The 16685-nt window shown below is 43.8% G+C and overlaps 1 protein-coding gene and 1 pseudogene across 2 annotated transcripts in view; both read right to left on the bottom strand.

Moving 5' to 3' along the window:
* Positions 1-16685, bottom strand: part of LOC308620762 (centrosomal protein of 78 kDa-like) — a 423604-nt pseudogene that overhangs the window by 144637 nt on the left and 262282 nt on the right. The window lies entirely within an intron of this gene.
* LOC308620064 (forkhead-associated domain-containing protein 1-like) overlaps positions 1-16685 on the bottom strand; it is a gene marked incomplete at its 3' end in the record, with an annotated part of 152088 nt that overhangs the window by 66856 nt on the left and 68547 nt on the right. Inside the window, exon 4 of the mRNA XM_081239402.1 lies at positions 1088-1294. Within this exon, the coding sequence (XP_081095528.1) occupies positions 1088-1294 (207 nt within the window). The remainder of the gene's footprint in view (positions 1-1087; positions 1295-16685) is intronic.

The following is a 16685-nucleotide window of genomic DNA, read 5'->3' as shown; positions in this document are numbered from 1 at the left end:
AGGGACGGTGCTCATCTTCTCTGAGTGAGTATTTAAGGCTGCCTAGTGGACCCACACCCCAGGATTCTGTCTAGATTCTCTAAACTTTATTTATTTATACCCAGCCTCGTCCTAGAAAGGACTTTAAGCCTCGGAGGTCTCAGTCCATGCAGGGTTCTTGGTGCTGGGGAGTGAGGTTAACACGCCGTCTCTCTGGGACACACACGACAGGTATTCATTGTGTGCTCACCACGAATGGGCATTATTCTGGGAGTTTTTCAATGATAACCATCTCATTTAGCCCTCGAGATAAGCCTGCCAGGTCATTGCTGTCGTTGGCCCCATTTTGTAGATGAGGAAACCGAGGTTCCGAGGGGTCCAATGGTTTGTGCAAGAGCGCACCGAGTAGGCCAGTGGCAGAGCTGGGGTTCTGACCCAGGACTGTGTTGCTAACCAGCCCCCATCCTGCCTCCCTACTGAACCAGATACTTCTTGTCACTGAGCTTTGCTGGGCGAATTTTGGGTTACGTTCCGCTTAACCTGGGGCCATACTTTAGGTCCTGATCCCGGGAACATTTCTGATCCGGTGTGATAACAGCTGGCAGGCCTTGAGCGTCTACTCTGGCCAGAGACTTTGACTTTTTATACATAGATACTCTCTCAACGCCCTGCACCGCTGAGAAGACCCAGACCCAGGCATACAGAGAAGCCTGGCCGAGGTCACAAAGCTAGGAAGTTGCAGAGCACTGATCTGCCTAAAAAGGAAGCATCCATCTCTGCATCTTCAAAAGCACACATTTGCTTTCCACCTCCCCTCGCCAAGCTTCTCTTTTCAGGAAAACGCTCTCGCTCCAGGCTGGTCGCTAGGCAACCCTTGCATGTAATTCCACGAAATGCCCAGAAGAGGGCGCGAGGACTCGCTCTCCCCGGGCACCCACGCGATGGGGTTGAACTTCGCAGAATCGCGAAAGGAAGAGTGACGCGCTCCAGACGAACTCCACCTGTGGCCGTACCCGAGCCCTAGGCTGCACGGAAGGTGACACAACACGGCACCTCTGCACCCCACCCCACCCCACCCCACCCCACCCCCGCAGGGGCCTGGACTCACCGAGGCTGGGTTTTCGATGACCAGTTCGTAGGTCAGCCCTCTGGACCCAAACCTCAGGATGTCTCCGGGTAGGAGCTTCACAGCCACGTTCTGAATGTGGCACTCATTGACGAACGTGCCGTTGCAGGAATTGAAGTCGTGGAGAACAAAGCTGCTTTCGGCCTCATTATATTCAATGAGTGCGTGATGGTTGTCGACGTCTGCAGACTGAAATGCAGAAGGGGGACAGTCAGAGCCAGCAATAACAGGAATAACAAGGAATAACTAGTGCCACTGACACTGGGGGCCCCAATGTGCTAACCACTTCATCTGGCTGGACAGTCACTGCAATCCTCATTTTAAGAGGAGGATGCTGAGGGTCAGAGAGGTTAAGTGACTTGCCTAAGGCCACACAGCTAGTGAGTGGAGGGTCACCAGACCCTGACAGCAGACCCAGAATAGATGCCCAGTTTTGGGGTAGGGCGTCAGGCAACACAGAGGCAAGAGGGAACTCGGGGGGAATTGGCCAGGAATTGGCCACTTGATAGTTCTCTGATCCCATGCCAGTATCCTTTTGGTTGTCCCGAGTGGCAAGACAGCAGAAATGGCCCAACACAAACCAGAAAGGTCAGTTGGCAAGTGACAACTGTCCATTTACTGCAAGTGTTAAAGTTAAGGGGAGGTCTTGTAATAATTGTTGTTTGTTCTATTCATTTTTAAAATAACATGTTTTTTGTAATAATGCAGAAAATGAGAACTAGAGAAAAACACAAAGAAGACATTAAAATCACTTAGACTCCCGTCCCCCAGAGGCAGGCACCGAGAAGACGGTGGTTCACATCCTTCCAGTCTTTTCTCTATGCTTACAATCTTTTTAAAAAGTTTAAACACAATTGAGCTCACACCACAAAACATAGTTTTATAACTACCTTTTAAAAGCCTTGGTGTACAATGAAGGTTTTTCCCATGTGCTTAATTCTTACTGTTGCTTCTTAAAAGCTAATCAGAATTTATCTAACCAAAGATGATCTATTTTTCAATAGGGGCCCTGGTGTGACCACATTTCCCTCAAAAGAGAGAGACCCCAGACAGTGATTTGTCAGTGGCCTCAGAAACCTCCTGTGTAACCACTTTCATAAGAAGAATGAGCAAAACTCGGCACCAAGGAGGAAATATCACATCCCCCCCTGGCCCCGGCGCCCTGGACTATGGGCTGCAGGGCACGTGCGAAGTCCTCTGTCTTCTCAGGACACTGCCTATGAGCCATCCACTCCAGCCTGAGACTTTGCAACTATTTTCTAAGTCAATCTTCTCAGAGTGCCTCATCCAACTTTCATAGAGAGTACTTGGACTTAGAAATCTATACTAATGTCCCACAATATAATTATAACCAATAGCTTATATTAATAATAGCTTATAGTATATGAATAGATAATAATATAACTGCATATATTAGTAGAATATATTAATGACACATTATGTGTAATTACACAAATGCCAGGAAATTTGCTAAGTGCTTTACTGCATTATCCTGTTGATCTTCACAATAATTCAAAGGGATACTTCCTCATTTCAAAAAAAATTTAATTTTTTATTGAAGTCTAGTTGATTTACAATGTTGTGTTAGTTTCAGGTGTACAGCAAAGTGATTCACTTATACATATATATAATATCTATTCTTTTTCAGATTCTTTTCCATCACAGGTTACTGCAAGATATTGAATATAGTTCCCTGTGCTGTACAGTAGGTCCGATAGTTACTCATTTCTTAGATGAGGAAACTGAGGCATAGAACGATTAAGTGTGCCCACAGTCAGCCACTTTGACTCGCTTGGCTTGTTCCCAGGTTTGCCTGATTCAAATGACTGTGCCTTTACCCACTTTTCAAATTCCTACCAAACACTTTGGCACTTAAAATACTGAAACACAAGAAGAAAGCAGGAGTAGCTCTATTAATTTCAGGCAGAGCCAACTTCAGAGGAAGGAAAGTTATCAGGGATAAAGAGAGGCGATACATAGTGATAAAGGGGTCGATTCTCCAAGCAGACATAACAGTCCTTCATTGTATGTACCCAACAATAGAGCATCAAAGTATGGAAGGCAAAAACTGATAGGACTGCAAGGAGAAGCAGATGAATCCATCATGGTAGCTGGAGACCTCAACAGCCCTCTGTCAGTGATGGGCAGACCCACCAGGCAGAAAATTAGGAAGAATGAAGTTGAACTGAACAGCACTACCATCATCTGGATCTAACTGGCAACCACACAGCTTCATCCCACAGCAACAAAACACACATCCTTCTCAAGCTCCCATGGAACATTCATGAAGCAGACCACATTCCAGGCCACAAAATATACCTCAACAAATGTAAAAGAATAGAAATTATGCAAAGTACGTTTTCAGAACACAATGGAATTAGGCTAGAAACCAATACCAGAAAGACAGCTGGAAAATCCCCAAATATTTGGAGATTAAACAACACACCTCTAAATAACAGATGGGTCAAGGAGGGAGTCTCATGGGAAATAAAAATTTATCTTGAGCTAAATGAAAATGAAAATACAACCTATGAAAATTTGCAAGATGCAGTGAAAGCAGTGCTTGGAGGGAAGTTTATGGCATTGAAGGCATACATTTGAAAAGATCTAAGCTTCCACCTTATGAAACTAGAGAAAGAAGAGCAATATAAGCCTACCACAAGCACAAGAAAAGAAGCAATGAATGAAATAAAAAGCAGGAAAACAATAGAGAAAAGTCAGCAAAATAAAGAGCTGTTTGGTTTTTTTTTTTTTTTTTTTTTGTAAAGATCAATAAAATTGACAAACCTCTAGCAGGATAACCAAGAAAAAAAGAGAGAAGATACAAATTACTCAAATCAGAAATGAAAGCGATGGCATCACTACTGATCTCATGGACACTGAAGGGATAATAAAGGAATATTATGAATAATTCTATGCCCACAGATTTTATAACTTAATGAAGTGGACCATTTCCTTGAAAGACACGATCTACTGAAACTCACACAAGGAGAAATAAATACTCTGAATAGACTCATATCTAGTAAAGAATTTGAATCAATAATGAATAACCTTCCAAAATGGAAAGCACCAGGCCTGGATGGGTTCACTGGTCAATTCTATCAAACATTAAGGAAAGAATGATATCAGTTCTAAATAATCTCTTCCAGAAAATAGAAGAAGAGAGAACACTTCCCACCTCATTCTGTGAGGCCAAGCTTATTCTAATAGCAAAACCAGATAATGATATTACAAAACAGGAAAATTGCAGACCAATACCTCCCATGAACATAGATGCAAAATCCTCAACAAAATATTAGCAAATTGAATCCAGTGATGTATAAAAAGACTTCTACACCACAGTCAAGTGGGATTTATTCCAGGTATGCAAGGCTGGTTCAACATTTGGAAATCAATTAATGTAATCCATCACATCAACAGCGCAGAGAAGAGAAATCGCATTATCATAACAGTAGATGCAAAAAGAGCATTTGACAAAATTAAACACCATCCATGATAAACTAACAAACCACCAAACCACCACAACAACTCTTGGCAAATTAGGGATGGAGGGGAACTTCCTCAACCTGATAAAGTACATCTATAAAAACCCTAAAGCTAACGTCATATTTAATGGTGAGAACCTAGAAACTTTCCAATTAAGACCAGGAATAAGGTGAAGATGTCCCCTTTCACCACTCATTTTCAACATTGTACTGTATGTCCTAGCTAATGCAACAAGGCAAGAAAAGAGAATAAAAGATAGATTGGGAAGGAAAAAGAAATCTTCTTTGGTGAGGTGTTTGTTCAGATCTTTTGCCCATTTTGCAGATGGCATGATTGTCTATGCAGAAAATCCCAAAGAACCGACAGAAAGCCCTCCTGGAACTAATGAGCAATTGTACCCAGGTGGCAGAATACAAGATTAATATACAAAAGTCAATTGCTTTCCTATATACCAACAATGAACAAGTGGAATATGAAATTAAAAACACAACACCATTTACTTTAGCACCAAAAAAAAAAAAATGAAGTACTTAGGAATAAATCTAACAAAATACTTAGCTATATGAAGAGGTATATGAAGAAAACTACAAAATATTGATGAAAGAAATCAAAGTAGTCTAAATAAATGAAAAGATATTTCATGTTTATTTGAAATTCCTTAATGATATATGATGTTTAACATCTTTTCATATGCTTATTTGACATCTGTAGATTTTCTTTGGTGAGGTGTCTGTTGAGCTCTTTTGCCCATTTTTAAGTTGGGTTGTTTGGTTTCTTATTGTTGATTTTTAAGACTTATTTATATTGTTTATTAATTTATTTTATTGAAATGTAGTTGATTTACAATGTTGTATTAATTTCTGCTCTACAGCAAAGTGATTCAGTTATACATATATATACATTCTTATTAAAATATTCTTTTCCATTATGGTTTATCACAGGATATTGAATATAGTTCCCTGTGCTATACAGTAGGACCTTGTTGTTTCTCCATCCTGGATGTAACAGCTTACATCTGCTAACCTCAACCCCCCACTCCATCTCTCCCTCAACCCCCTCCCCCTTGGCAACCACAGTCTGTTCTCTATATCCATGAAGACTCATTTATTTTGGATACATGCTTACAGCATCTTTATTCATAACTGCCCAAAACTGGAAGCAACCAAGATGTCCTTTAAAAGGTAAATGGATAGACAAATTGTGGTACATCCATACAATGAAATACTAGTGATAAAAATAAATGAGTTATCAAATAACAAAAAAGACATGGAGGAATCTTAAATGCATATTGCTTAGTGAAAGAACCTAGTCTGAAAAGGTTACATACCGTATGATTCCAACTGTATGAAATTCTGGAAAAAGTAAAACTATAAGGAGAGTAAAAGATCAGTGCTTGCCAGGGGCACAGGGGCTCTGGGGCTCAGGATGTAGAGGAGGGGCACAGGGGATTTCAGGGCAGTGAAAATATTTTTTATGATACTGTAATGGTGGATACTTGTCACTATACATTTGTCAAAAAGAAAGAACGTACAACGCAAAGAGTGAACCCTAATGTAAACTATGGACTTAGTTAATAATAGCATATCAATATTGGTTCATCAGTTGTAACGAATGTACCGCACTAATGCATGAGGTTAATAATAGGGGAAACTGTGTGTATTGGAGGGGTGGATATATGGGAACTCTCTGTATTCTCTGCTAAAATTCCTGTAAACCTAAAACTGTTCAAAAAAATAAAGTATTAAAAAAATGAAAACACATTAGTTCTTTGGAAAATGTCACCCACATCACCTTCATCACCATTGCCATTGATCTTTGTGTCCTTTGAACCTTTGATAACCCAGGAATGAGAGAAATTCTGTCTGTGACATTTTGTTTGTCTCTTGCCAGGCTTCACTACGTTCAGTTCCTCAAAAACTGTCAGGCCATTATTAAGACATCAAAGCAAGCAGGAAGTTTTCAATGACTCCACAAAGTTGGGTGAGCCTCTACCACATGTTAGGCCAGGAGACAGCTTCCTAGTTTGGCCTATAATATCACTCGCTCCCTTTACTTGGAAAATTGCTAAATGCTGCTCCTGGACAGACGCCCTGCTGCTAATACAGACTGAGTCTGTAAGCCCCAGCCTACTGAGCTGTCCCACTATGAGATGAACTGTTATTTATTTATTATTATTTTTGTCATTATCCTTATCCTCCTCTAACATATTTTGAGGGCTTCCTGTGAACTGGGCCCTGCTGAAGCATTTTGTGTGCATTTTTATCATTTAATCTGCATGAGGGCCCTAAACAGGGACTCTAGTGTTATCTCCACCTTAGAGAGGAAGAAGCTGAGACTCAAAGGCTGAAGTGAGAGGACAGCATCACCTTGATCCCAAACCCAGACAAGGACACGACAGGACAACCACAGACCAGTATCTCTTGTGAACACTGACGCCACAGTCCTCAACCAAACAGGAGGAAACCGAATGCAACAGCACGTTAAAAGGATCATACACTATGACCAAGTGGGATTTGTTCTTGGAATGCAGACCTGATGGTTCAACATATGAAAATTAATCCACGTAATACATCACATTAACAGAAAGAAGGAAAAAAATGATCATCTCGATGGACGTACAAAAAGCATTTGACAAAATGCAACACTCTTTCATGATAAAAGCACTCAACAAACAGGGAATAGAGGGAAATTACCTCAACATAATAAAGGTCAAATATGAAAGGCCCACAGGTAGCATCATACTCAAAGGTGAAAGACTGAAAGCTTTTCCTCTAAGATCAAGAAGAAGATAAGGATACCTGCTTTTGCCACTTCTATTCAACAAAGTACTGGAAGTCCTAGCCAGAGCAATTAGGCAAGAAAAAGAAATAAAGGCTTCCAAATTCGAAAGGAAGAAGTCAAATTATCTCTGTTCACAGGCAACATGATCTTACATGTACAAAATCCTAAAGAGTCCATGAAAAACCACAACCCTCTTAGAACTAAAAAATACCATTCACTAGCAAAATCGTAGGACACAAAATCAACACACAAACATCAGTTGTGTTTCTATATGCTCACAATGAACAATCTGAAAAGGAAGTTAAGAAAATAATTTCATTTACAATAGCATCAAAATGAATAACATATTTTGGGATAAATTTAACCAAGGTGGTAAAAGATGTGTACACTGAAAACTACAAAGTGCTGCTGAAAGAAATTAAAGACACAAATAAATGGAAAGACACCTTGTATTCGTGGGTTGGAACACTTAATATTGTTAAGATGTCATTACTACACAGCAGGATCTACAGATTCAAAATCCCAACAGCAGTTTTGGCAGAAATAGAAAAATCCATCCTAAAATTCATATGGAATCTCAGTGGACCCCAAATAGCCAAAATACTCTTGAGAAAGAAAAGCAAAGTTGGAGGTCTCACACTTCCTGATTTCAAAACTTACTGCATACAAAGGTACAGTAATCAAAACAGTGTGATACTGACATAAGGTCAGGCACATAGGCCAATAGAATAGAATAGAGAGCACAGAAATAAAAGTTTGCATATATGGTCCAATGATTTTTGACAAGGGTGCCAAGATTATTCAATGGGGAAAGAACAGTATTTTCAACAAATGATGCTGGGAAAGACTGCAAAAGAATTAAGTTGAACTCTTACCTTACACCATGTATAAAAATTAACTCAAAGTGGATCAAAGACTTAAACAGAGTCTAAAATTATAAAACTTTTAGAGGAAAACACAGGAGGAAAGCTTTATGACATTGGATTTGGCAATGCATTATTGGATATGATACCAAAAGCATAGGCAGCAAAGGTAAAAATAGATAAATTCAACTATATCAAAAATTAAAACTTCTGTGAATCAAAGGACACAATAAACAGGGTGAAAGGCCATCTAGAGAATGTGAGAAAATAGTTGCAAAACACAAATCTGAAAAAGGGTTAATATGAAGAATATATAGAGAACTATAACTCAACAACAACAACAAAAAAGAACCCCCAAATAACCTGATCAAATATGGGCAAAGAACTGGAATAGACATTTCTCCAAAGAAGATATATAAATGTCCAACAAGCATATAAAAAGATGCTCAACATTACTAGTCATTAGGGAAATTCAAATCAAAACCACAGTGAGATACCACCTCATACCCATTAGGATGGCTACTATCAAAAACAAACAAACAGCAACAGAAAATAACAAGTGTTGGCAAGGATGTAGAGTAGGGGAACACTTATGCACCGCTGAGAATGTAAAATGGTGCAGCTGATATGGAAAACAGTAGAGCGGCTTCTCAAACAATTTAGAATAAAATTATCATATGATCCAGCAAGTCCACTTCTGGGTATAGACCCCAAAGAATTGAAAACAGGAACTTAAAGAGTTATTTGTACACTCATGTTTACAGTAGCATTATTCACAATTGCCAAAAGGTGGAAGCCACCCAAGTGCCCACTGACTGATGATTAGATAAGCAAAATGTGGTCCATCCATACAGTGGAATAGTATTCAGTGTAGGAGGAAGGAAATTCTGACACATGCTACAACACGGATGAACCGTGAGGACATTATGTGAAATAAGTGTCACAAAAAAGCAAATTTTGTATGATTCCACTATGTGAGGTACATAAAGTAGTCAAGCTCATAGAAACAAAATAGAACGGGGGTTGCCAGGAGCTGGGGAAGGGGAAACGGGGAATTGTTGTTTAATGGGTACAGTTTCAGTTTTGCAAGATGAAAAATTCTGAGGCTGGTTGCACAACAATGTGAATAACTTACAAGTACTGATCTGTACACTTAAAAGTGGTTAAGACGGTAAACTTTATAGGTATTTTACCACGATTTAAAAAATGGCTAAGATGAAGGGACTCACTCAACATCAGGATGCTGGCCCAGGGCAATGTCAGGGTTTGAACCCAAGTCTAATTCCAAAACGTGTACCTTTGATTTGTACCCTGTGATTTTCAGAGTAGAGAGTGATTTAATAATGAGAGAGGAGACAGGCAGGACCTAATATACAAAACAAGTGCATTTTTTAAGGCTCCTGCATTGAAAATGTCTTTAAAAAGTATATAGTGAGTCCATAAAATATTGAGACGTTTAAACTTCTATTAACAATGACCATCTGCTCTGATGACCCCTGTGCTTTAAGGAAGCCTCCTCGGGAAGCTGACTTAGTTATGACATTGCCCTGAGGTTCACTGACATTGTCGCTGAGGTTCGACGTGTACCTGGAACCGTCCTTTGGAGCTAGGTTTCAACCTTGCATCACCTGGCACTGGGAAGCCCCATCTCAGACCATAACCTCCCACTCCCGGCCTTCCTTATCCTCTGTCTCATCCTCTCCTTGAGTCACGTAGCCTTTGCTCCCTGTTTGCTCCCTAGGGGTAATGCCCTATGCTCACCTAGCCTGGGCCCTGCTCAAGCTCACCAGCTCCTTCAAGTCCATCCCGGCCCCCAAACCCTCCTGCCACCCTCACACTTCTGTCCTGAGGCTGGCCCAGTGCCCTTTGGGCCCCCCAGCCAGCAGGTCCCTGCTCTCAGGCTTTTCATTCTACTTTGACAACAGCCTCCTAGGTCTTCACCTCCTGCACCTGCCTGCATCCTCCGTCTGCTTCTCCCAACCCTCCTCCATCCCTTTACATGGTGCCCTCTGCCCAGCAGGCCCACCTGTGTGGCTACATCCATGGGCTGATGGGCTCCTTGTGTCTGGTTTCTGGTTGGGTTTGGCCAATGGGGGTGGTTAGAGATCAGAGCAGGGAGGAGAGAGCTTGGGGTACTTACTCCCCTGGCTTCCATTCTCTGGGGCCACACAGCTTCCCTCAGAGGACTCTACCCAGCCCTCGGGGTCTCCGGGTCCCAGGAAATGCCCCTGCCCCTCACCCCTCAGCTCTGGGGGTGGGAACAGTCCTCACTCATACTAGCTCTGGGTCCTGCACTATCCTTTGTGGTTTCTCTGAGCCCTGCCCACTCCCTATGGAGTCCCTTCAGGAAACTCCCCTCCATCACTCCACACCCCTGTGAATGTGCCTTCAGCTCCCTGCCAGGACCTGGACTTCCCAGGCTTGGAGAAGCTCTTAGGTGGGACCTTCAAGGCTTCTCTTAGCTGCCAAGGGCCTCCGGGTGGTCCTGCCTTCATCCCACCCTGGTCTGGTCCCTCTCCTCAACCATCTCCTCTTCTGCATCCTCACCTTGACAGTGTAACTTCCGTCTAACCTGTGAACGTGCTCACCACCCCCTCGGCCTGGAAACGCCGCCCCTTCCCCCTTCCTTTCCTTTATTGTCAAATGGCTTCAAGAGGTTCCTCTCCCGCTGGGTCCTCAACCCACTGCCATTGCCCTCGGGGGCCCTCGGGCTCTCGGCCTCCCTGTGACATGTGACACAGTTGTCAGAGAGAGGCACGTGGCCTGGTGGTTCAGGGGTTGGGGGAGCAGGGCAACGTGGTGGTTATTAGACTGGGCTCGAGTCCAGCTCTCCTACTTCCTAGCAGGGTGACCTTGGGCAAGTGATACCTCAGCTTCCTCATCTGTAAGGTAACAAAAGGACAGTCTTATAAGCTACTGGTGACGTATAAATGATATAATACATACTAAAGCACTTAGAAGAGAACATAGGGCAAATGGGAAATGTTCTCTATTATGAGCAAGAGGATGGGCTCTGGAGTTAGAAAGCCTTGAGTTCAGTCCCACCTCTGCTACCTTCCAGCTGTGCAGCCTGGGGCATGGTTCTTTGCTTCTCTTTGGTTGCTCCCTGAGCAGCAAAAATGAGTTTGATAAGCTGGGCTTCGTAGGATTGACAAAAGGTACTGCTTGGTGACATGTTCAAAGGAGTGGGATAACATTTTTGAAATTAACTTGTGTGTGTATGTTTGTGTGTGTGTGTGTGTGTGTTTTATCTATTTCTTTTAACCTTTTGGTTCTAGGCTATCCCATTCCCAGCCCCATCCCCCCACTGCCTCCAGAAAGGGATGTAGTGCAGAAATAGTAAAAAAAAAAAAATGGGGTTTTCAAAAGAATAAGGATATGAGGAAATGGCCAGGCGCTGGTGAGACGACGGGTCTGGGATTGGAAGGAAAGAAGAAGCTTCTCTGCTTCCCCGTCAGCTGGATCCTTCCTCCCCGGTCTCCCCGGGAGAGCCCTGTGGACCGGCAAGGCCTCAGGAGAGGCTGGTCCTGAAATCAGACTGCCCGAGCGTGGTGCCCAGTGCCCCAGCCTCCCTCTGTGACCTCAGGCAGGATACTCAGCCTATCTGTGCCTCAACGCCCTCATCTGTAAAGTGGGGGCAAGCAACACTAACCTCCTAAGGATGAAATGAGTTAATACACTCGAAAGTGCCCAGAACAGTACCTGGCACAAAGCAAGCTGTCTCTGTGATGAATACCCTCAGCCTGGCAGCAGCTCTCTGGCTCCCTCACCTCTCTGACTGCTTCCAGGTCTCCACGCCGGGCTCCTCTCCCCTCAGATGTCCGTTTCCTCTGCACTCTGTCCATGGGCTGGGGCCACTGTGCCACCCCCTCGATTCGCAGGTGTGTATTTCCAACCCCTGGTTCATCTCCAGGCCCCAAACTGCCTGGCTGCTTCTGGGATGTTGAGGTGCTCACTCAACCAGTCCTGCTTCCTGCCCTCTTGGTAACGGGATTATCACCTGCCAGCTCATCCAGCCATCTTTCTCCATGGCCTGTGGCATTGATCCTACTGATTCTTCCAGAAAGCTCTCAGACCAGTCCCAAAGCAACGGTCCAGTCAGGTGGTAGTATTAATGTGGTGGGCAGAATGGTCTCCCAAAGATGCCCATGCCCTGATCCTCAGAACCTGGGAATATGCTCCATGACGTGGCCAAAGGGACTGTGCCGATGTCAAGGTTACTAATCAGTGCTCTTAAAAGAGGGAGACTAAGGACTTCCCTGGTGTTGCAGTGGTTAAGAATCCGCCTGCCAATGCAAGAGACACGGGTTCGAGCCCTGGTCCGGGAAGATCCCACATGCCATGGAGCAATGAAGCCCGTGTGCCACAACTACCGAGCCTGCGCTCCAGAGCCCACGAGCCACAACTACTGAGCCCATGTGCCACAACTACTGAATCCGCGTGCCTAGAGCCCGTGCTCCACAACAAGAGAAGCCACTGCAATGAGAAGCCCATGCACCGTAACAAAGAGTAACCCTCGCTCGCTGCAACTAGAGAAAGCCTGTGCTCAGCAACGAAGACCAAACCCAGCCAAAAACTTTTTAAAAATTTTTTAAAAAGTGGGAGACTATCCTGGGTTATCCAGGTGGGACTAATTGAACTCCACCAGTCCTTAGAAGCAGAGAACTTACTCTGGCTGGATTGGAGAGATAAGTGGTGTTTCTTGCTGGGCCCCCACTTAACAGCCCCAATGCTCCTCTTCCTGGGAAAGCACCAGGTCAACGTTTCCTCTTTACCCAAATCCCCCGCTAGATGGCAACACCTCAGTCTGTTGCATGAATGAGGATCAGGAGAACATTGATCTCACATTTCACTGACAACCCCCATTCTCGATTCCACAGGGTGGAATTTCCCTAGCTTACTCAATTATCTTGTTATCTCAGTTAACTGAGAATTTCCAATTTAGATATTAGATGTTCCCAAAGCTAAATTTACACTCAAAAAGTGAAGCTTCTGTTTTTAGAAGCTTGAGTCAGCTCAGTCTGAAACTCAGCCCCACCTCCCCCGTCTAGCTGTGTGATTTGGGCCAGTTCCTTAACCTTTCTGAGTCCCATGTCCATGTCATCAAATGAGGATAATAATGATAATAGTAGTTCTCACCCGCACAGGATTTGTTTTGTGGATATAATTCTATAAATATATATGCAGAACATACATAGATGATGTATAAAGCCATGTGAGATACAGTAAGTAGTCCATAAATGTATGCTGTAGCTGTTTGTATTATGTATGCTATTCAAAAGATTATGATCTTTCTTTCATCTCACATCCATCAGAATGGCTAGTATAAAAAAAAAAGGGAAATAACAAGTGTTGGTGAGGACGCAGGGAAAGTGGAAACCTTGTGCCCTGTTGTGAGAATGTAACTTGGTGCAGCCACTATGGAAAACAGCATGGCAGTTCCTCAAACAATTAAAAATAAAATTATCATATGATCCAGCAAGTCTACTTTTGGGTATATATCCCAAAGAACTGAAAGCAGGGCCTTGAAGAGATATTTATACACCCATGTTCATAGCATTGTTTGCAACAGCCAAAAGGTGGAAACAACCCAAGTGTCCATCAGTAGATGAATGAATAAACAAAATGTGGTGAATCCACACAATGGAATATTATTCAGCCTTAAAAAAGGAAGGAAATTCGGACACATGCTACAGCATGGATGAACATGGACATTATACTCAGTGAAAGGATATTATACTCAGTGAAAGAAGCCAGTCATGAAAAGACAAATACTGTTATGATTCTACTTATATGAGATACCCAGAGTAGCCAAGGTCATAGAGACAGAAAGCAGAACGGTGATTGCTGGGGCTGGGATGGGGGGACAAGGGGAGTTGTTGTTTCATGGGTGCAGTTTCAGTTCTGCAAGATTCAAAGAGTTCTGGAGATGGATGGGGGTGATGGCTGCACAACAGTGTGAATATATTTAATGCCACTGAACTGCACACTTAATAAAAGTGGTTAAGATGGTAAATTTTATGTTATGCATATCTTACCACAATAAAAAAAAATGAGAAAAATGAAATCACGATCTAGCCCCTTCCTCTGAACTTTTTCCTCTTGGAAGCCCTCCATCTGCTGGTGAGAAACTAGTCCCATCAATTGCTGTGGTGGGTACTGACCAATGAAATCAGCCGTCAGTTCACAAACAGGGGACAAAACATTCCCTGAGGACTGGTGAGACCAAACAGGTGAACCACCAGAGCAAGGAGCACTTGGGGAGAAGCCAGGGGTGAGGTGGGGGTGAGGGGGGAGGATGGGAGCACGACCCAGGCAGGAGGACAAGCGTGATGCAGATGGGGAGCCAGCAAGTGCACCCTCCCAGGCCTGTTTCATTCTGTGGATTTCCCCACAGAGAGTCCACCTGTCACCTTCTGTCTCAAAATGCAGGTGTTCGCTTAGAATAAGAGAAACGTGAATTAAAATGACACAGGTACCATACTTCACCCCGTAGATCAGTGAAGATCCAATGGGGGGTCAGCACCCTAGGCTGGGGAGGGAGTGGGAGACGGGCGTCCACTGCTGGCAGGACACCACATCCGGAAACCTCTGGTGGGAAATTTGGCCATGCCCATCAGAGCTACAGCTGTGTGTGTCCTTTGACAGAGCAGACATACCTGCATGTCCGTGAAATTACGCAAATAATAGGAGAATCCCAGCAGCTTTGTTTAATAATAATAAACAAGATTATGGTGTAGGCTCTGGTTCTTTCCTGAGAGGCAGCCCAGAACTGGCAGGGGCCAGGAAAAGGGACGAGAGTCATCTGGCTGGATGGGATCTGGGGTGTGTGTATGAGATCAGTCTGGCTTCACGACCCTCAGATCCCACGCAAGAAGGGCTGACACAGGCTGGAGAGATGGCTAAACCCATGAGAAAGGAGATGCCTGGCAGGACACTGACCACCGAGGGTGAGGGGTGGACACCAGCATTTCATCCCCCTGTCATGTCTGTTCTTTCTTTTTCTCTTCCATCTCCACCCTCCTAGCTGCAGCCCTGCACTGACTTGGGCTGTCCTAGAGCTCAGTCTTCTAGGGATCCTGGGACTTCCCCAGGGTGGGACTGGGGGAGCCCCTGGGGAGGGGTAGGGTCAGTCAGCCCTTCATTGTTTACCCTTCGCTTCTCTTTTCCTCAAAACAAAATTTACTGAAAGAATACACAAACACACACACACACACACACACACACAAGCAGGAGCTCTGCTGATCAAGAAGGGAGTGGGAGGGAGCACTGATGGTGGGGTTCTCAAAGTGTAGTCCTGGAACCAACTCCAGGCGACTCCATTCACCCCACCTGAACCTGGGGAGCATATAAATGTGAAGATTCCTGGGCCTTACCCCAAACCCACTGGGTCAGAATGCCTAGGAGTTCATGTTGAACAACCACTCTTAAACATACGGAAAATCCAACAACCACTGGCTTTGGTGTTTCTTCATTCTGGAAGAACTGAGTCCCTTTCTCAGCAGAGTTTAAATAACAGCCACATCCAACTCTAAAGATTACACATAACAAGGCACATCAAATCATATAAATTATAACTTGCAAGGTTTAGCTGTGAAATGAGCAAGGCGGAGGCTTTTGAGCCGTGTAAAATGGGAGAGGGGAGATTGTGACTAGAGCTCCTGATGGCTCGTCTGCACACAGCAGCCAGGATGTTCACTGGCAGGTCTCCCCCTTGTTTACAATCCTTCAAGCCTTCTTCCCACTGCTTTTCAGATAAAGATCAAAACCCTTATGGTGACATGAAGTAGGCCGACTTGTCCCTTAGCCCTCCTCCTTCCCACTCTGACTTCTGGACGCCCTGGTTTTCTCTCAGTCCCTTGGGTTCACAATATGCTATTCCACCCCAGGGCCCTTGCACATGCCATTCCCTTCTCCTATTGTCTAGTTAAGTCCTCCTTGTCTTCCATATTCCTTTCCTTTACAGCCCCAATGTTGGAATGGAATTAGTCACACCTTTGTGGGATCATTTGACTTATTTCTCTCTCTCCTGGCAGCTTCCTGATGGCAGGGACCATGTCCAGTTCTGCCATCACTGTACCCCTAGACTTGGCTCGGTGCTGAGGCTCTGGGTAAATACTGTGCAATGAATGAGTGATAGCAACAGTTATCACTGTTGACTATAAACAGTTCTCACTAGCCTGGCTATAAACAGGCTTCCTACTGCCTTAGGGAACCAAACTCCTTACAGGATATAGAAAAAAGTCTGGAGGGTAAAACCCTGCAAATATCAATATTGATTTTTCCCTGAGCCAAATGATTACAAGTGACTTTTATTTTCTTCCTTATATTTTCCTTTCTCCCAATTTTTAAAAACAAGAAGCATGTAACTACCTTCCATTATCGGAAAGAGTAAATGATGTCGAAATACTACGATACCAATAGTCAAAACAACATGTCAGCCTTGCTGA

Source organism: Mesoplodon bidens (genome assembly GCF_964165515.1).
Source record: "Mesoplodon bidens genome assembly, chromosome: 7".
In the NCBI taxonomy this organism is placed as follows: domain Eukaryota; kingdom Metazoa; phylum Chordata; class Mammalia; order Artiodactyla; family Ziphiidae; genus Mesoplodon; species Mesoplodon bidens.
This window is presented reverse-complemented; position numbering and strand designations above follow the sequence as displayed.